Source organism: Vespula pensylvanica, chromosome 19, assembly GCF_014466175.1.
Source record: "Vespula pensylvanica isolate Volc-1 chromosome 19, ASM1446617v1, whole genome shotgun sequence".
NCBI classification, from domain to species: domain Eukaryota; kingdom Metazoa; phylum Arthropoda; class Insecta; order Hymenoptera; family Vespidae; genus Vespula; species Vespula pensylvanica.
The window spans coordinates 572,790-589,044 of record NC_057703.1 but is presented as its reverse complement, the minus strand read 5'-3'; the positions used below and the strand labels follow the sequence as shown (position 1 = coordinate 589,044).

At 28.7% G+C, this 16,255-nt stretch overlaps 4 protein-coding genes across 10 annotated transcripts; 1 reads left to right on the top strand and 3 right to left on the bottom strand.

The window, feature by feature from the left end:
- Window positions 1-697: 697 nt before the first annotated feature.
- On the bottom strand, window positions 698-3,765 carry LOC122635700 (60S ribosome subunit biogenesis protein NIP7 homolog). Its single transcript, XM_043826216.1, has 5 exons — window positions 3,626-3,765; window positions 1,551-1,754; window positions 1,218-1,443; window positions 987-1,127; window positions 698-914 (listed from the first exon to the last, which is right to left on the bottom strand). Exons 2-5 carry the CDS (start codon window positions 1,604-1,606, stop codon window positions 795-797), a joined length of 543 nt encoding a protein of 180 aa, XP_043682151.1. The 5' UTR covers window positions 1,607-1,754; window positions 3,626-3,765; the 3' UTR covers window positions 698-794.
- Window positions 2,016-8,844, bottom strand: LOC122635689 (tyrosine-protein phosphatase corkscrew-like). Of its 2 annotated transcripts, XR_006328726.1 has the most exons (13): window positions 8,665-8,844; window positions 8,143-8,265; window positions 7,852-8,046; window positions 7,556-7,718; window positions 7,317-7,429; window positions 6,943-7,214; window positions 6,791-6,870; window positions 6,527-6,706; window positions 6,273-6,449; window positions 5,930-6,146; window positions 5,697-5,848; window positions 5,476-5,622; window positions 2,016-4,617 (listed from the first exon to the last, which is right to left on the bottom strand). XR_006328726.1 is itself a non-coding variant. In XM_043826198.1 (12 exons), the coding sequence occupies exons 1-12, from the start codon at window positions 8,676-8,678 to the stop codon at window positions 5,569-5,571; spliced, it is 1,740 nt and encodes a 579-aa protein (XP_043682133.1). In that variant the 5' UTR covers window positions 8,679-8,844; the 3' UTR covers window positions 5,226-5,568. The 2 variants fall into 2 exon arrangements, 1 of the variants encoding a protein (XP_043682133.1); XM_043826198.1 differs by lacking the exon at window positions 2,016-4,617 and having other exon boundaries at window positions 5,226-5,622.
- Window positions 8,845-8,970: 126 nt separating this feature from the next.
- LOC122635684 (DNA polymerase delta catalytic subunit) lies at window positions 8,971-14,107 on the top strand. Of its 5 annotated transcripts, none has more exons than XM_043826180.1 (14): window positions 8,971-9,125; window positions 9,275-9,377; window positions 9,534-9,575; window positions 9,896-10,007; window positions 10,103-10,275; window positions 10,358-10,617; window positions 10,714-10,940; window positions 11,006-11,172; window positions 11,248-11,493; window positions 11,587-11,889; window positions 11,960-12,430; window positions 12,498-12,904; window positions 12,977-13,630; window positions 13,715-14,107. In XM_043826180.1, the coding sequence occupies exons 1-14, from the start codon at window positions 9,073-9,075 to the stop codon at window positions 13,809-13,811; spliced, it is 3,315 nt and encodes a 1,104-aa protein (XP_043682115.1). In that variant the 5' UTR covers window positions 8,971-9,072; the 3' UTR covers window positions 13,812-14,107. The 5 variants fall into 5 exon arrangements, with proteins under 5 accessions (XP_043682115.1, XP_043682117.1, XP_043682116.1 ...); XM_043826182.1 differs by having other exon boundaries at window positions 12,977-13,637; XM_043826181.1 differs by lacking the exon at window positions 9,534-9,575.
- Window positions 14,108-14,789: 682 nt separating this feature from the next.
- Window positions 14,790-16,194, bottom strand: LOC122635699 (ADP-ribosylation factor-like protein 1). 2 transcript variants are annotated; one of them, XM_043826215.1, is made up of 5 exons: window positions 15,952-16,194; window positions 15,782-15,881; window positions 15,445-15,561; window positions 15,226-15,337; window positions 14,790-15,130 (listed from the first exon to the last, which is right to left on the bottom strand). In XM_043826215.1, the coding sequence occupies exons 2-5, from the start codon at window positions 15,835-15,837 to the stop codon at window positions 14,921-14,923; spliced, it is 495 nt and encodes a 164-aa protein (XP_043682150.1). In that variant the 5' UTR covers window positions 15,838-15,881; window positions 15,952-16,194; the 3' UTR covers window positions 14,790-14,920. The 2 variants fall into 2 exon arrangements, with proteins under 2 accessions (XP_043682150.1, XP_043682149.1); XM_043826214.1 differs by having other exon boundaries at window positions 16,023-16,193.
- Between the last annotated feature and the right edge of the window lie 61 nt (window positions 16,195-16,255).

Below are 16,255 nucleotides of genomic sequence, written 5' to 3'. Positions count from 1 at the left end.
CGTTAGTTGCCATCGAAATTTGATCGCATAAACATCCATACAAAGGAATTTCTGCTACGCCTAAAGGATCTTTTATAACTTCGTATGGACATAGAGATATACCTTTTATTTTATAAACATCTAAAGTTAATAGTGAAGATCTCATTGCACTTATCAATTCGTATGGATTTCTTGGAAATAAATATGTTTGTCCACAATTAAAATTTATGATACGAAATTTTGTATCAGTATAAATTTCTTTCGATTTTTCTGTTTTGGTTAGGTTGTATTCATGTTGAAAAATCCTAATTACAGGAAAGTCAATGAATTTAAAATCGACTCCTAACTCAGTTGATTCTTTTTTTTGTGATTTATCTACATAAAGAGTCACATCTTTCACAAAAACTTCTAATGCAAATAATTGTTCGTCGTTTACACTCGTACAATTATTAGTCATGATGAATGCAATCCACAATGCAGTCTTAGAAATTATAACATAATGTTTGTTATTTTTTGTTTGTTTACTTTTTAACTTAAAAATGAATAATTGTACTAAACTAGAATAAAATGATAATTATACAATGAAAATTTTGACAGGTGTAACTATACTTTCAATTGTTTTTATCTAATTATTAATATATTTTTTATATTATGCAATATCATTCAATTTTGTAAAACTCTAGTATCGATAAAAGTAATAATAAGAATATATATATATTTTACTTATTCATTTTTATGTAAAATATAAATGTACATATATATAAATGTAACATCTTAATATTTATGTACAAGGAAATGATTTAAAAACCTAGAAATTATAATAACGTGTCCTCAGATCGAATATATTCCCCAATATCTGCTTGATGGAAACAAATTGTTGCCATAGGATCTGCATTTTTACATTCCAATGTGCTTTTAGCCATTACACCAAATCCCTATTTAACATTTCAAAGATTATTGATGTATCTTGTAATTCTATTATTAAAATAACATAATACAATACATACCAAAGGTATATCATTCATAGAAAAAACAATTACACCTTGGTACTGTCCTGTATTCTCTGTTATACGTCCTAAACCAGATTTTAAGACATGATGTCCATATAAAAATTGTTGTTCTGCCGAAGACTTTACCCAAAGCTTATGCTTAAAATAGAATACAATTAACAATTACTAATTATAATAATTTTTACTAATTATAAAATTAAATGTTTATATATATCTAATTATATTTACTTGAGCATATGGTGCAAGATAATTCAAAGCAGTAATATGCAATTTAAATTTTCCTGATTTAGTAAACTTTCCCAGACATGTACCCAAACTAACTAAATGATCTGGGCTAACTGTATGTGCTAATGATAAAATTTTTTCTGAAACATAATATATTCTATCTTTCTTTTCGCGAAAACAATACGTGCCATCTGGTCGGTCTATTAAATTTTTTATATTTTCTCCAATACTGTAAACGAAACAATTAAAAAAATAATTAACAAAAAGAGAAACAATAGAAGCTACTTCAAGTAAATTTTAACAATTTACTTATTTATTTTTGAGGCAATTACTTACTATTTTTTTAATTTTTCGAACACAAGTTTTGTTCTTTCTTCTGATAAACGTTTCATATTTATTATAAATTAAATCTCACTATAATTTTAAATGCGAATTTTATAAAAGTAAATCCAACGCACGACATAAACACAAAGCACGTAAGAATGGTTAGGTTAATCTAACATAACCTCTTTACGATTTTCGACCATGCTGCCGGCAAGTCTACAAGTATCGAACAAATAGGAAATAGTATAAGAAAATTCGATAATATTGTAAGCAATACATATAATGAACTATTACGATTGGTATTAATATATTAATTAAGACATTAACATTGGCAGTTTATACATAATAATATTATTCCAAAAAAATAAACTATAGAATTATTTTATATTCTCTGAATTTTCGTTTACAACACTACTCTTTTGTCCTATATACTTTTCGAACCAATACTAGGTTTTAATAATTAAAAACTTCTTTTTATTTACATTCATATATTCATTTGTTATTTTATTCTACAGTTTAAATAAATGTGCTTCAGTAATTAGAGAGAGTTTAGGACAATACAGTTTTATTTTTTTTTTTTAACTATTTAATTATCTTCTTTTGATATTACTAACTGATATACTTTGAAACATTTTAAGACATTTGAAAAAGAAGGATTTGATATTTTGATAATTTTTCTTATGTGATTTAATTTTTTTATATATTTTGTGAAGAAACAACTTGTTTACGAATTATATGTTCTCTTGTATACAAATTTACAGGATCATGAAATTTATGTTAGTTATAATGACATATACATACTACATACTATAATATTGACAATCAGAATTTATCAAACTTTCTACAAAATGATGTATTGATTTTAATTTGTAATGTAAATATTTAACTTAATTCATTGAATAACTATAACAACACATTGATAAAAAATGATAAGAAAGCGTGTTATTGCATTAAAAATAAAAATAAAAAGATTATAACTAATAAGTATATAAATGTACATTTTAATATAATCCATAAAAAGATTTAAATTTACAAGTATTCATTGAGCTATAAAGTTATTATACATTTATGATTTAAGATCAATAATAATCAATTACTAACATTGGAATTATAAAAGAACATACTTCTTATATTAAAATTTTTATTAAATGTTTATATTAAGATAGGATCTATCAAATGTTTATATATGGTACCAAGAATTCTTTAGATATTAATATTTTGACAACTATTAAATAAAGTACATCATTACTGTAGAATGTGTATACATATTTAAACTTTTGACAAACATACACTCAAGTACAATAAATTAAAAAGAAAAGCTAGAATTTTTAAGCAGCATTGTCATATGTGCGTATAAGATATTTTATATTAATTAATAAGTCCATAGATGTTAAACAATAAAAGATATTTAAATGATGTATCACATCTTTATATATTTTGCCTCATAAAGCTAATTCAGGCTATTATTCAATTGGGCAAACTTTTATGCTTCGATTTGAAAGCACATAATAAAAACTTTAATGATAAAATCAATCTTAACTGTTATTAAAAAATATCTATATAGAACTATACAGTCATAGTAAAAAAAAGTATATCTATATAATAATAATATAATCAAAATTGTAAAAATTTGTCTTAGTTATTATGCAATAGTAATTGGATTTTGTAAAACTTTCCACTCACAAAAATCTTTAGATGTCTTTTTTTTTTATATGAAATTAATACTTATACCTGTCTTCATTCATTTATTATTTTTAAAAGACATTATTTATTATGTTATTAAAATTATCAGTTAATTTATAAAATCAATATTCAAAATTTTATATAATTTGAGATTCATAAAATTTTTGCAAATGAATTTCCAATTAATAAAGTTGAATTTATCTCATAATCTATGTATACGACATAAATATAAGAGTATTAGCAGCATAAAAAAAACAATTGCATCAAGATTGTATATTTTATAATGAAAGTATTAAATTTTTTAATAAGGATTGCTATCCTGTAGTTCATAAACCATATATAACTTTTATCTTTAAAATATATACTATGGTACAATATGAACAATAGATGTATAATAGACTAACCATTATGATACTGGTGAATAGTTGTTTGCTGCTTCAAATATTATATATATATATGTAATTTCTTGATAAATTTGTCTTATTTATGCAATCCTAGTTCTTATTTTCAATAATCTGATTATTTTCTTCCCATAGGAAGCATTATTCTTTACAGGATGTTATGTATTGTCCGTACTTATGTAACTAAGCACATAATCACATTTTACTTGTATCATAATTTCGAATAAATAAAGTATACATACATACATAAATGTACATATACTCTACAAGGTAATCAATTTATTGTAAAGAAAATATTATGACACAAGTAATAAAACCTCCTATAATTCGCCGAAATTTACTAAACTAATATTTCTCCAAATTATTTTCGATTTAGGTAAACATTTGTCGATACGTTTCTTCTGATAATCGAAATATTATCGATAATAACAAAGAGTAATGCGTACCAACATTATTATCGATTAACGATAAAATTAGGTTGGCAATGCTGGACAAAATCGCGCACATTTTGTTTTAATGAAAGCGTGATACAAATGGCGGTCATTCCAAGTGCGAATTAGAAAACTTTCGTAATTTAAGCACAAATAAACACGGAACGACGACAATTAAAACTCCAGAATACAGATTTTCTTCGCAGATAATAGACGATCCTTTTCTGTAAGATTATTTATTCGGGAGGTTTTTAATTAAATTCAGATATTTAAGCCATCCGATCTTTTCAATTCTACGAAACGTATTATAATTTCGTTTATAATCTCTGTCAAGGTTAAATTCCTGTAGTGAATCATTGTATACTTGGCCTCCATCATCGTTTATCTTTCTCGTAGAACACACACACTTTACTTTGCTGACTTCTTCTATTTTTCTTCAACGAATATAAGCTTTTATACTTATTTCCTTAGCTTCAGAAAATATTAAACGTTGGACTAGGAATAAGCTCGTTTTGATGAAATTCACGACTAGTTATAAGTCGAGACCATTCATTGATGAAACATCTGAAAGGATATTTCTTTCTTATTTTGTTTTAGACGAAGCTCACAAGTATTAGATTTTTGTTTACTTTTTTTTTTTTCTTTCTTAAGAATCTTTATGTAAAGATTTGAACGTTTTAATATGTGTAAGTACTTGAGTGCATGTGAGTATGCACATACGGCATATCATACATACAATTCTGCGATTCATAGCACTGTCTCCGTGTTTCTTTCGTGAGTTTTCTTTCTAGTCGGAAGATCGTTTAATAATTTGTTTTCTGTTGCGTGTATCGGGATTATAAGATATGTATACAGGAGTATTGTTTATGTATTTCGCTCGTATATTAAATCGAATACCTCTTGTGTTTTGTACTATTAGGAAAATGTATACATTCGCGACTTGTTTATATAACAGTTTCGCCCGAACATTTCTACCATCAAGATACGAGTTATTTTGTCCAATTTCTCTTGTTGAAATTTATCGTATTTCCTTTTATAATTACTTATATTTTTATTTCTGTCGGAATTTCACATCTTTGCCATTATATATATATATATATATATATATATATATATATATATATATACACATATATATACACATACACATACGTTAATTATTTAAAAGTTGTTTTTATTCCGAGATAGAATCTTGGTAGTCTTAACCTCTTTTTGTCGATTGAGAGTTTCCCTCTTCAACGCGAGCTAGGCAATGAAATAAATTATCATCTCTGTTTCTTTCACTTCTTTTTCCCCGATAACTACGCTTTCTCGGTTCTGGCGAATTACACCTATCACGTGATAATCGATTTAACTGCTCAATTCTTGATAATGTTAATAAGCGAACCGAGATACCAGTTACGTCGGTGAAAACCATCTTACTTTTAAAACATTTACTTTTCTGCGATGAGAGCATTGGTTTGAGCAGCTTCCCGCGGCTCATTCCTCGTCGTATTCGCTACACGATCTTAACATTCAATACCGTCGTAATCGGATATTAGTATATTCACGACCTAACTGAAGTGATTTCTGTAGAAAACAAATACAAAAGGTTATTATAAAATAATAAGAGATTATTAGAAATTTTACGATATCAATAATACCTGTTCAGCTTGCATTCTCTGAGATACAGTCTCAATGTAATGTAAGACCGCGAGATAAACAAATTTATATTGTGCTTCAGTCTGTACCATACCTGATCTCTGAGAACGTACTCTTTGAATCGTTCGTTGAATATCAATCTCACAATCGAGACCTATCACGATTAATAATATAAATACAGCTTAGTTATGTACAGTGAGATATTGTTAGATTACAAATAATCAAAGATAATTACCATGGCGTTTAATTTGATCCAAAATCATATCAATAACAATAAAAGTTCCAGTTCTTCCTATTCCAGCGCTACAATGTACAAGAATCGGCCCCATGCTTGGTGCATTTTGAGTATTTGATGCAACAGCTGCAGCTATCAATTCTTGTCTAGCATTTACGTCATGAAGAAAGTTTAAAACACAACCAGGATCTGATGGTACACCATGATCAGGCCATGCCTATAAATCAGTTTGAGAATAGTATTATTAATGTAATATTTTAAATGACTGTATTATTGTAATATGCAGCAAGATTCTCATAATCTTTTACGAACTATAATCAATGGTAGAAAGAAAAATAATAACTTGAAAATGGTAATGGAATATTCTTCTGGCAACCATGAAGTTTGGCTTGTTTCCTTGTAATAAAAATTCACGTAAAGTATAATCTGCTGTTACAGTACAAGAAAGAGCATGAACTTTCCATGTGCCTCCATATTCTGCAATTTCTCCCTCTTCGGGCCAATATCGAGCACATTTGTTCTAAAAAGCAATGATATGTGTATTACCATTTACTATATATTATTATCTATTATTTAAGAAAATTTTTTTTAACACACTTTTCCTCTTTCCATTTCTTTCGTTGTCATAACGATTACTCGAGTGTTTTCTTGATACACCATGTGCCAAAAGTCTCCAATGGTATTTGGAAGACAACCTTGTGTAGCAATATAACATTTATTAAACTGGCCAACGTCGTTTCCACTGATACCAGGTACAGCTCCATCGCCTTCTTCATTCTGCAAATAATACTTGTTATATGTAATAGATGTAAAGTTTACACGCACGCACACACTTATATTTATATGATATATAAATTATACCCTGATATAATTAGCATTGATATAATCTGATCCAGGTACATTAGGATCAACATCCTTCAAGCGTACTCTCGTGTGATCAACTGTAAGTAATTATACAATGTATAATCTAGGAACGAAGAAACACCTTCTAAAGTCTTTATAATGTATCTTACATGGTAAAATATTTTTATATCGATTTTTAGCTCGATTTTCTAATCTTAAACCTTCTTTCCTAGAAAACAAATGACGACATTCTAGTTGTTGTAACGATTCGAATTCTTCCCAAAAGCCTGCTTTTCCTTTACCACGACCTGTACTGCCTTCATTAGTATCCGTCGCGCCATTTCGACATAATAATCCGTTAGAACACCCGTTTTCTTTATGTAACTGTCTAACTCTGCTTTCAATTCCACTAGCATTTATACGAGTTGCATTGAATGGTTGTCTAATAGAGAAAATAGACATTAAAATTTTTATTAAAAAAATTGTAATTGTAGAAGATAGTAGTTCATTAACATAGAAAAAACATAATAAGAAATATTCGTACCTGAGATGAACAACACTTCCACTTGTTTCGACCATTGGATTACGTTTATAATGTTCTATAAGATCACTAAGACTGTCAAATTTATCCCCTCCTCCCACATCATATTTATTGTCCTACAATAGAGATTAATTTTATAGATTATAAACGATCGGATATAAAGTGATATAAATTATTGTAATCTGATCCAAATAGGATAAAAATATAGAATAATAACGTTATATAGCACAAATATAATTAACCTGAGATCGTATCATAACATGTGTAACACGGTCATCAGTACGAACTGATAATACAAAGTCACCAGGTTTGCTCTGCGATTCACGAACTAGAAAAGATCCATTTTTTCCCCTTTCCATCATCAATCTTTCTGCTTCCTTTGCTGATAAATGGCCATGGAACCACCTTTACCCATATTTTACTATTAACATACCATGCTATATGTGCGCATTTAAAGTAATAATAGAAGATTTTTATACTAACATATTAAATTGTAGTTCAAAAAGGGATACACCTTTTATTGTATACTATACAATACCTTTCAGTTGTTGGATCAGCACAATTCAAAGGATATTTCAACTCTATTATCTCTCCATTTTTTTTACGAAGCTGGCCACCATTTTCCATGTAAAATTGTACAAGTTCTGATAACGTAGCAAATTTTTCACCTCCATAAAGGTCATAAAAGTCTCCTGTATTTTGTATTTTAATATGAGTCACTTCACCATTTCGTCTAACAACCAAGAAAATTATATAAATTAGTAATACATATTTTTTGTTTCGTATATTTTAATATGTAAATTGAAGCAAAGTAATTTTGTATTATTACCTTACAGATAATGTAAAATCACCAGGATTGGATGAACTTGGACGTGCCAGAAAGGAACTATCATAACCTCGTTCCATTAATAAACGTTCTGCCTCTAATCCTGATATGTTAGGGTGAAACCATCTGTAATTAAAATTATTTATTTTAATTCATAGACGAAGCTATATATAATACAACTTCAAAAATCAAATAATTAATATTCTATTACATCAATGAGATATTAGATTTTTAAAAAACATTGTTGTAAACAATGGTAATACATAATATTCCATGAAATACGCAATGTAGAAATTTATTTTCTTTGCAAAATATTATGATAGTCTTGCAATTTGTAAAAAATTAAAAAATTAGCTTTTAAATGTGATAACATACAAAAAGGATTGTTTAATTTTAACACTGACACTTTATTTGCAAGTATGTCTGACTAACCTGCTGTTGTGCCGATACGTAAAATTGTTCTCGGAATGTCCATGAATTACGATAATCGTATTTTCTTTATACAAGTATAAAAACATGTCTTACCTGCGGGATGCCATGTCGCAATTACAACTACGCCCTGCTTGTAATTAATTCTTCATTGTAACACATTGAAATTCACAGTGGCGACCACAAAATTCTAAATACTTTAACTAAACATTAACTAAGCACTATAACGCTGTTTGACATAATTCATTTTACATAGTACACCACCGCATACTAGAAGGACCAACTCATATTTATTTTCTCTCATTTAATATACTTTTCAGTCAGAAGATGGCGCAAGGCGAAACGATCAGCGCCATCTGTGACGGAAATAAAGGAATAAAAATTCCCGCTGTATTGTACAAGTTCGAGCGGGATGAGTTAGTTGCTTTATCTGGGTGCAAGTAAAATATTGTGTTTTTCTTTTGTTTTTGTGCATTTAAAGTGTTAGAAATCAAATTATTTGAAATGATTAGAAGACAGTATTCGGGGCCTGGAGCTACGAAAAAAGCCAAATTTAGGTATCTTGTAGAATATTTCAAATAGAATCGATCATAACCTTATCTTATTGCGTCGAACTTATAAAAATTTCATATTCATTCAGAATTTGTTAATTCATGTATTTTTTTTTTAAATAATAAAATTATATTTACGCAATGTTAATTTTTAGTCAAAATGACGATGAAGATGATTACCCTGGTTCATTTGAAGCCGAATTGGCTACTATGGATGATATGGATGATCAATTTGATTTAACACAAATCATTGGTGAAGTAAGTTAATGTTTATATACAAATATAATAATTAAATATAATAATAAGATTTTTAATTATTTCGAATAAATTAAGATATATATCTTAGCAATTTTAAACTATGTATTACATAAGGTTGAAATGTCTATTATTAAATATATAAATTTTATTCTTTAGCCTATTGACAACTGCGAAATGACAAATGAAAAGCCAAAAGCAGTGAGTTAATATGGTATTGATAATTGCCAGTTCTTTTCAATACATATATATCATACTCATATGATTGTTTATATATATTTTTTTAACTGATAAAAGTTGCACATATCAATTCATTTTTTAATTGTTTTATATCACAAATGCTTGCTTTATATGTTTTATTTTCTAAGCTATGCAATCATATTATTTATGTAATGTGTTAAATTTAAGAGTATTGTTATATCAGATTTTATTAATGTATTTATTTATCCATAATGCATTCACAATATCCTAACATATATACAGATTTTGTGATATTTAGTTAATTCAAGATATTATTATAGGGTCCAGAACAAGAAAATATATCTGTAAAATGGAATAGACCGCTTCCACCAGATTTAAATCCACAAATTGATACATTAACATTTCAACAGATAGATATTGATCATTATATAGGTAAAAAACATTGAAATTAAATTATATTTATGAAATGTAATTAACTTAATGTAGTAGGTAATTATTCATTTCATCATTAATTATTATTTAAAAAGGTCAGCCATTACCAGGAATGCCAGGTAGTAAATTTGGTCCTGTTCCAATCATGAGAATGTTTGGTGTTACTGAACAAGGAAATTCTATTTGTTGTCATGTTCATGGATTTTGCCCATACCTATTTGTAACAGCACCACAGAACTTTACAAATGCTCATTGCAAACCTTTTAAGGTATACTATAGGAAATATTCTTTGAAATTTATATAAATATTATCAATGTAGAGTTTGTTATAACCACCACAATTTACTACAGGATGCACTTGATCAAGCTGTTAAAAAAGATATGAAATCAAATCAAAATAACATTCAAGAAGCTATTTTAGCTGTTGAGATTGTATATAAACAAACAGTATATACATATACAGGAAATGACAAAAATGCATTTTTGAAAATTACTGTTGCACTTCCAAAATTAATAGCACCCTGTAAAAGATTGCTTGAAAAAGAAATTGTTTATAACGAATTTAATCATACTTATACACCCTTTGAAACAAATATTGACTTTGATATCAGGTATAAATAATATTAATTTTTTATATAAAATATCATTGTATTATGAAAGGATTCTTAAATTGAGTTTTTTTTTTTTTCTTTTATTATACTTAACAGATTTATGGTAGATACGTCAGTTGTAGGCTGTTGTTGGATTGAACTACTACCAAATACATGGAAATTACGAGGTCAATATGGACATACATTGCCAGTAATATCTAGATGCCAGTTGGAAGTAGATGTTGCATGGGATACTTTTATAGCTCATGCAGCAGAAGGTGAATGGTCTAAAGTTGCACCATTTAGAATACTTAGTTTTGATATTGAATGTGCAGGAAGAAAAGGTATATATAATACTTGCTAAAATTGATTTTTTTTGTTACCTTACTTATCATATACTTGTTTGTAGGTATATTTCCTGAACCTAATCATGATCCTGTTATACAAATTGCGAATATGGTAATCAGACAGGGAGAAACAGAACCATTTCTACGAAACATATTTACTCTTAATACATGTGCACCTATTGTCGGTTGTCAAGTACTTAGTTTTAACAAAGAAGAGGAACTTTTACAGGTACTTTGGAATAACAACAAATATATATATATTCTCTACGTAATATCAATATTATTAATTAGTTTCGTTTTCTAGAAATGGGCTGAATTTGTACGACAGTTAGATCCTGATATTTTTACAGGATATAATATTAATAATTTTGATTTTCCATATTTACTTAATCGCGCGAAATATCTTAATGTGAAAGACTTTGAGTATCTTGGTAGAATCAAAAATATAAAGTCTATAATCAAAGATCAGATATTGCAGAGTAAACAAATGGGACGACGTGAATACAAAGTTATAAACTTTGAAGGCAGAGTACCATTTGACTTACTTTTGGTAAGGAAATTAAGAAACAATTGATAAAAAAAAAAAAAAAAACACGTTTGTGTATTATTTTAGTACTATATAATCTTCTTATATGTATTTTAGGTATTAGTGAGAGATTATAAATTGAGGTCCTATTCTTTGAATGCTGTTTCTTATCATTTTTTACAAGAGCAAAAAGAAGATGTGCATCATAGTATTATCACTGATTTACAAAATGGTAATGCACAGACTAGAAGGCGTCTTGCTGTGTATTGTTTAAAAGATGCATATTTACCATTAAGATTATTAGACAAATTAATGTGTATAATTATTTATATGGAAATGGCGAGAGTTACTGGTGTATCTTTGATGAGTTTATTAACTCGAGGGCAACAAATTAAAGTGGTTTCTCAACTTTTGAGAAAGGTATACTAAATATTTATAAATAATGCGTATATATATATATATTTTTTTTCTTATGTCTATATGTTTATAGATGCGAGAAAAAGATTATTTAATGCCAGTACACACGGGACGTGGCTCGGATGAACAGTTTGAAGGAGCTACTGTTATAGAGCCAAAACGTGGTTATTATAGTGATCCTATAGCTACATTGGATTTCAGTTCCCTGTATCCTAGTATTATTATGGCTCATAATCTATGCTACACAACTTTATTAACGCCTGACAAACAAAATAAATATGATTTAAAAACTGACGAAGTTACGCGTACTCCAAGCAAATCATTGTTTGTAAAATCTACCGTTAGAAAAGGGTTGCTTCCTGAAATTTTAGAAAATCTTTTAACAGCCAGAAAAGTTGCTAAAGCTGAATTAAAGAAGGAAACTGATCCGCTTAAACAAAAAGTCTTGGATGGCAGACAATATGCTTTGAAAGTATCGGCAAATTCTGTCTATGGATTTACAGGTGCACAGATGGGAAAGTTACCGTGTTTGGAAATTTCTGCTGTAGGTACAATTCGTTGATATTATGATTATATATACAGTAGAACAATAATAATCTAATTTATTACAGAGCGTTACTGCTTACGGACGCACTATGATAGAAAAAACGAAACACGAAGTTGAACAACATTACTGTATTAACAATGGTTACAAAAACGATGCTGTTGTTATTTATGGCGATACAGATTCTGTCATGGTTAAATTTGGCGTGAAAAAGATAGAAGAAGCTATGGAACTAGGTAAAGAAGCTGCAGAGTATGTTACATCAAAATTTATTAAACCCATCAAATTGGAATTTGAAAAAGTCTATTTTCCCTATCTTTTAATAAACAAGAAAAGATACGCGGGTCTTTACTTTACAAAGCCTGATAAATATGATAAAATGGATTGTAAAGGTTTAGAAACAGTGAGAAGAGACAATTGTCCTTTAGTGGCAAACATGATGAACACCTGTTTGCAAAAATTACTCATTGATAGGTATGTAGTACGTTATGTATGTTGTATAATTTAACGATGTTGTATTTTCACGTATTTTTTTTTTATCTGTAGGAATCCCAATGATGCTATTGATTATGCAAAACAAATAATAAGCGATCTTTTGTGTAATCGTATCGACATTTCGCAGTTGGTTATCACGAAAGAGTTAACAAAGACTGACTATGCTGCGAAACAAGCACACGTCGAATTAGCAGCCAAGATGAAGAAGCGCGATGCAGGAACTGCACCAAAACTTGGTGATCGTGTTCCATATGTATTTATAAGTGCCTCTAAGGGTACTCCAGCTTATCAGAAAGCTGAGGATCCTATATTTGTATTAGAAAATAGTATTCCCATTGATACAACATATTATTTAGAAAATCAATTATCGAAACCATTAGTGCGTATTTTTGAACCAATTCTTGGTGAAAAAGCGCAATCGTTACTCTTAAAAGGGGATCATACTCGTACGAAAATTGTTGCTACTTCTAAAGTAGGTGCATTGGCAGCGTTCACACGTAAGAAAGAAACGTGTATTGGTTGTAAAGCTGTTTTGCCATCGAAAAGAGAAAAAATGGCTGTGTGCGAGTATTGTGAAACGCGCGAAGCAGAAATTTATCAAGCTGAAATATTAGTGGAAAGAAAATTAGAGGAAAAGTTTTGTAGACTATGGACAGAGTGTCAAAGATGTCAAGGAAGCTTACATCAAGAAGTTTTGTGTACTAGGTAAATTGTAAATATTTTCTCGAAACATTGCTAAATATGTGAGCGTGTGTTTATATATATATTTTTTTTTTATTTTCGTTACAGTCGTGACTGTCCTATATTCTACATGCGGAAAAAGATTCAGTTAGAGTTAGATACTCAAATAAAACGGATCGAAAGATTTGGAATTCCAGAGTGGTAAGAAAGATTCGAAGGAACACTTAAAGTTTATGCTTAGGTATGAGTATTTCCTTAAATTTACTGTTACTCTATAATGGATCTGTAATCTATAATCCATGTTAATTGCTTTTTATATACAATGATATAATTTATTTAGTAATAGATTAATTATTTAGACATTGATAAATAATGGAAATCCAATTATATTATTTTTTATATTGATCGAGACAATGAAAATTTCTAACTCGTTTTTGAACAGAAATTGTTGATACAGAAATATACATGTATATATATATATAAAAATTTTATAATATTGAACTATCATTCAAAATCCATAATATTTATATTGTTACTTTTCACTACGGCAGCATTAATTTTATTTCAGTATTATTATGCAACAATTATATTAAATTACAAACAATTTATAAGATAGTATGCTTAGTTTTTTTTTAAACGGTTATATCTTTACATGTCCATTTTATTTTAAATTTCCACTTAGATACTTCATCACTTTACACTCAGCAAACTTATTTATTAGGTATATTATAACTAATGATTATTCATATGTAAATGTAAAACATTAACTAGCTTCATTAATCGTTTTTGCTTTCTATCGTTCTGTTAGTATATGAAATTAAGTCTTTATTTGTGACAGTATGTTCCAATATATTAACTTTCATTTACAAATAATATTAAATAGGGAGAAGTAGGTCATTATCGAAAAAGTATGCAACTCTACAATCACATAATGATGAAATGATGAAATACTCATCTTAAGAGAAGAGATATAATCATGATATAATTACATTGAAATACAAAGGTATATATTTGTGTATCTTGAAAAAATTAATTATTCTTTTTTATCTTGATTTGTAAGAAAGATAAAATTTCTGACATCTACTATGTCATACATATATATATAATATATATATATATATATATATATTGTGAAAAGTATGGTCAGTTTTGTGATGGTTTTGTATGTGAAAAATGCAAGGTATTTAAAATATAATAATTTTTTAATAAATAAACAAGAATGAGCTTCCCAATTACGTGGGATATTTTAAGTGACAGTCATATGACAAGTCTCTTTATAAGGCTTGAGTAAGAAAAATGACGATGTAATGTAGATCATTTTCTACTCTGTAATGCGTTTGACAGCCAATCCATTGCTTGGTCCAGACCTTCTCCCTTTGTTGCCGAAGTTTTAAATATTTGGAATGTTCTATTCTTAAGTGCATCCAATCCAAGAGCTTGATGCACTTCTGCAACACTTAAACACCCTGCCATGTCTTGCTTGTTTGCCAGTACCACCAAAATGGCACCTTGTAGTTCTTCTTCCTTTATAAAGTAAATATCAAATCGTTTTAATTAACGAAAGAACGCGTAACAAGAGCACGACGTTACTGACACATGCCAAATACATCTTTGCTTACCCCTAGCATATATATTAGTTCATCTTTTGATATGCCTATTCTGTCTCTATCAGCAGAATCAACCACATATATTATTGCATCCGTATTTGAATAGTAACACCTCCAATATGGCCTGAAACGACAGAGAAATGATCAATATTCGAATAACAATAAAACGATAAGAACCCAATTTCATTTAACATCAGAGTTATCTAGATAAATCATTTACTTAGACTTTACCGTATACTGGTTTGTCCTCCGAGATCCCACACTTGGAATTTTAAATTCTTATATGTAACTTGTTCTACATTAAATCCTATAGTAGGTATCGTAGTTACTACTTCACCAACCTGCAATCTGTCATAAGATTGTCAAATATATACTTGAGAACACGAAGAGCTGACAAATATTGATTGATGATTATCAGCAGAGATAAGACATAGCATATATATCACAAAGGTGCAAAGGAAAAGTATAAATATGATGATTAACAAATAAGGAAACGATTAAAACTCGTTGGTACTTGAAGCAGATCAATTAAATACGAACTGTCAGTGTTCAAATTAAAATAACGAACCTATACAAAATCGTAGTTTTACCGGCTCCGTCCAAGCCTAAAATTAATATCCGCATTTCTCGACTTCCCAACAAATTACGAAAATAACTGAGCAACCCTCCTGAAAGAGAAAATATTCAAACTTTTATATATGTATCGAAATGATAAAATAAGTCGCATGTTAATCTTACAGTGTTTGTACCCAGCTCTGTAGGCAACCAGAAAAACGCACACGTATACTTTAATTCATGACACAACTCACCCATATCGATAAAATGTTATTTTCAAAACCATGCAGCACCGATTAAAGTTTATTGTCAAATGTGATAACCACGACTGTATCCAAGTAACCGGGGGCGCACACCCCTCTCACTTATCACAGATACGATTTCCTTGCTGACTCGCACGAGAAATCGCACGAAATTCGTCTCACGTCATTGCGCACGCGTTTCACTAATGCATTGAATACAAACCTTTCAAGATGAACGATATTAT

What these genes read in the sequence shown, in the direction of transcription:
- LOC122635689 (XM_043826198.1), bottom strand. An exon ending in GGAAGTGTTGTTCATCTCAG is followed by an intron (nt 7,215 to 7,316) that starts GTACGAATATTT and finishes TTTCTCTATTAG; the next exon opens with ACAACCATTCAATGCAACTC. An exon ending in AGAGAATGCAAGCTGAACAG is followed by an intron (nt 5,623 to 5,696) that starts GTATTATTGATA and finishes TGTTTTCTACAG; the next exon opens with AAATCACTTCAGTTAGGTCG.
- LOC122635684 (XM_043826180.1), top strand. Translation starts at nt 9,073, where the DNA reads ATGATTAGAAGACAGTATTCGGGGCCTGGAGCTACGAAAAAAGCCAAA. An exon ending in TTTCTCAACTTTTGAGAAAG is followed by an intron (nt 11,890 to 11,959) that starts GTATACTAAATA and finishes ATATGTTTATAG; the next exon opens with ATGCGAGAAAAAGATTATTT. An exon ending in CAAGAAGTTTTGTGTACTAG is followed by an intron (nt 13,631 to 13,714) that starts GTAAATTGTAAA and finishes TTTTCGTTACAG; the next exon opens with TCGTGACTGTCCTATATTCT.
- LOC122635700 (XM_043826216.1), bottom strand. Translation starts at nt 1,606, where the DNA reads ATGAAACGTTTATCAGAAGAAAGAACAAAACTTGTGTTCGAAAAATTA. An exon ending in TTCGAAAAATTAAAAAAATA is followed by an intron (nt 1,444 to 1,550) that starts GTAAGTAATTGC and finishes TTTCGTTTACAG; the next exon opens with TATTGGAGAAAATATAAAAA. An exon ending in ATCTTGCACCATATGCTCAA is followed by an intron (nt 1,128 to 1,217) that starts GTAAATATAATT and finishes TTCTATTTTAAG; the next exon opens with CATAAGCTTTGGGTAAAGTC.
- LOC122635699 (XM_043826214.1), bottom strand. An exon ending in AAAACTACGATTTTGTATAG is followed by an intron (nt 15,562 to 15,781) that starts GTTCGTTATTTT and finishes ATCTTATGACAG; the next exon opens with ATTGCAGGTTGGTGAAGTAG. An exon ending in AACTAATATATATGCTAGGG is followed by an intron (nt 15,131 to 15,225) that starts GTAAGCAAAGAT and finishes TACTTTATAAAG; the next exon opens with GAAGAAGAACTACAAGGTGC.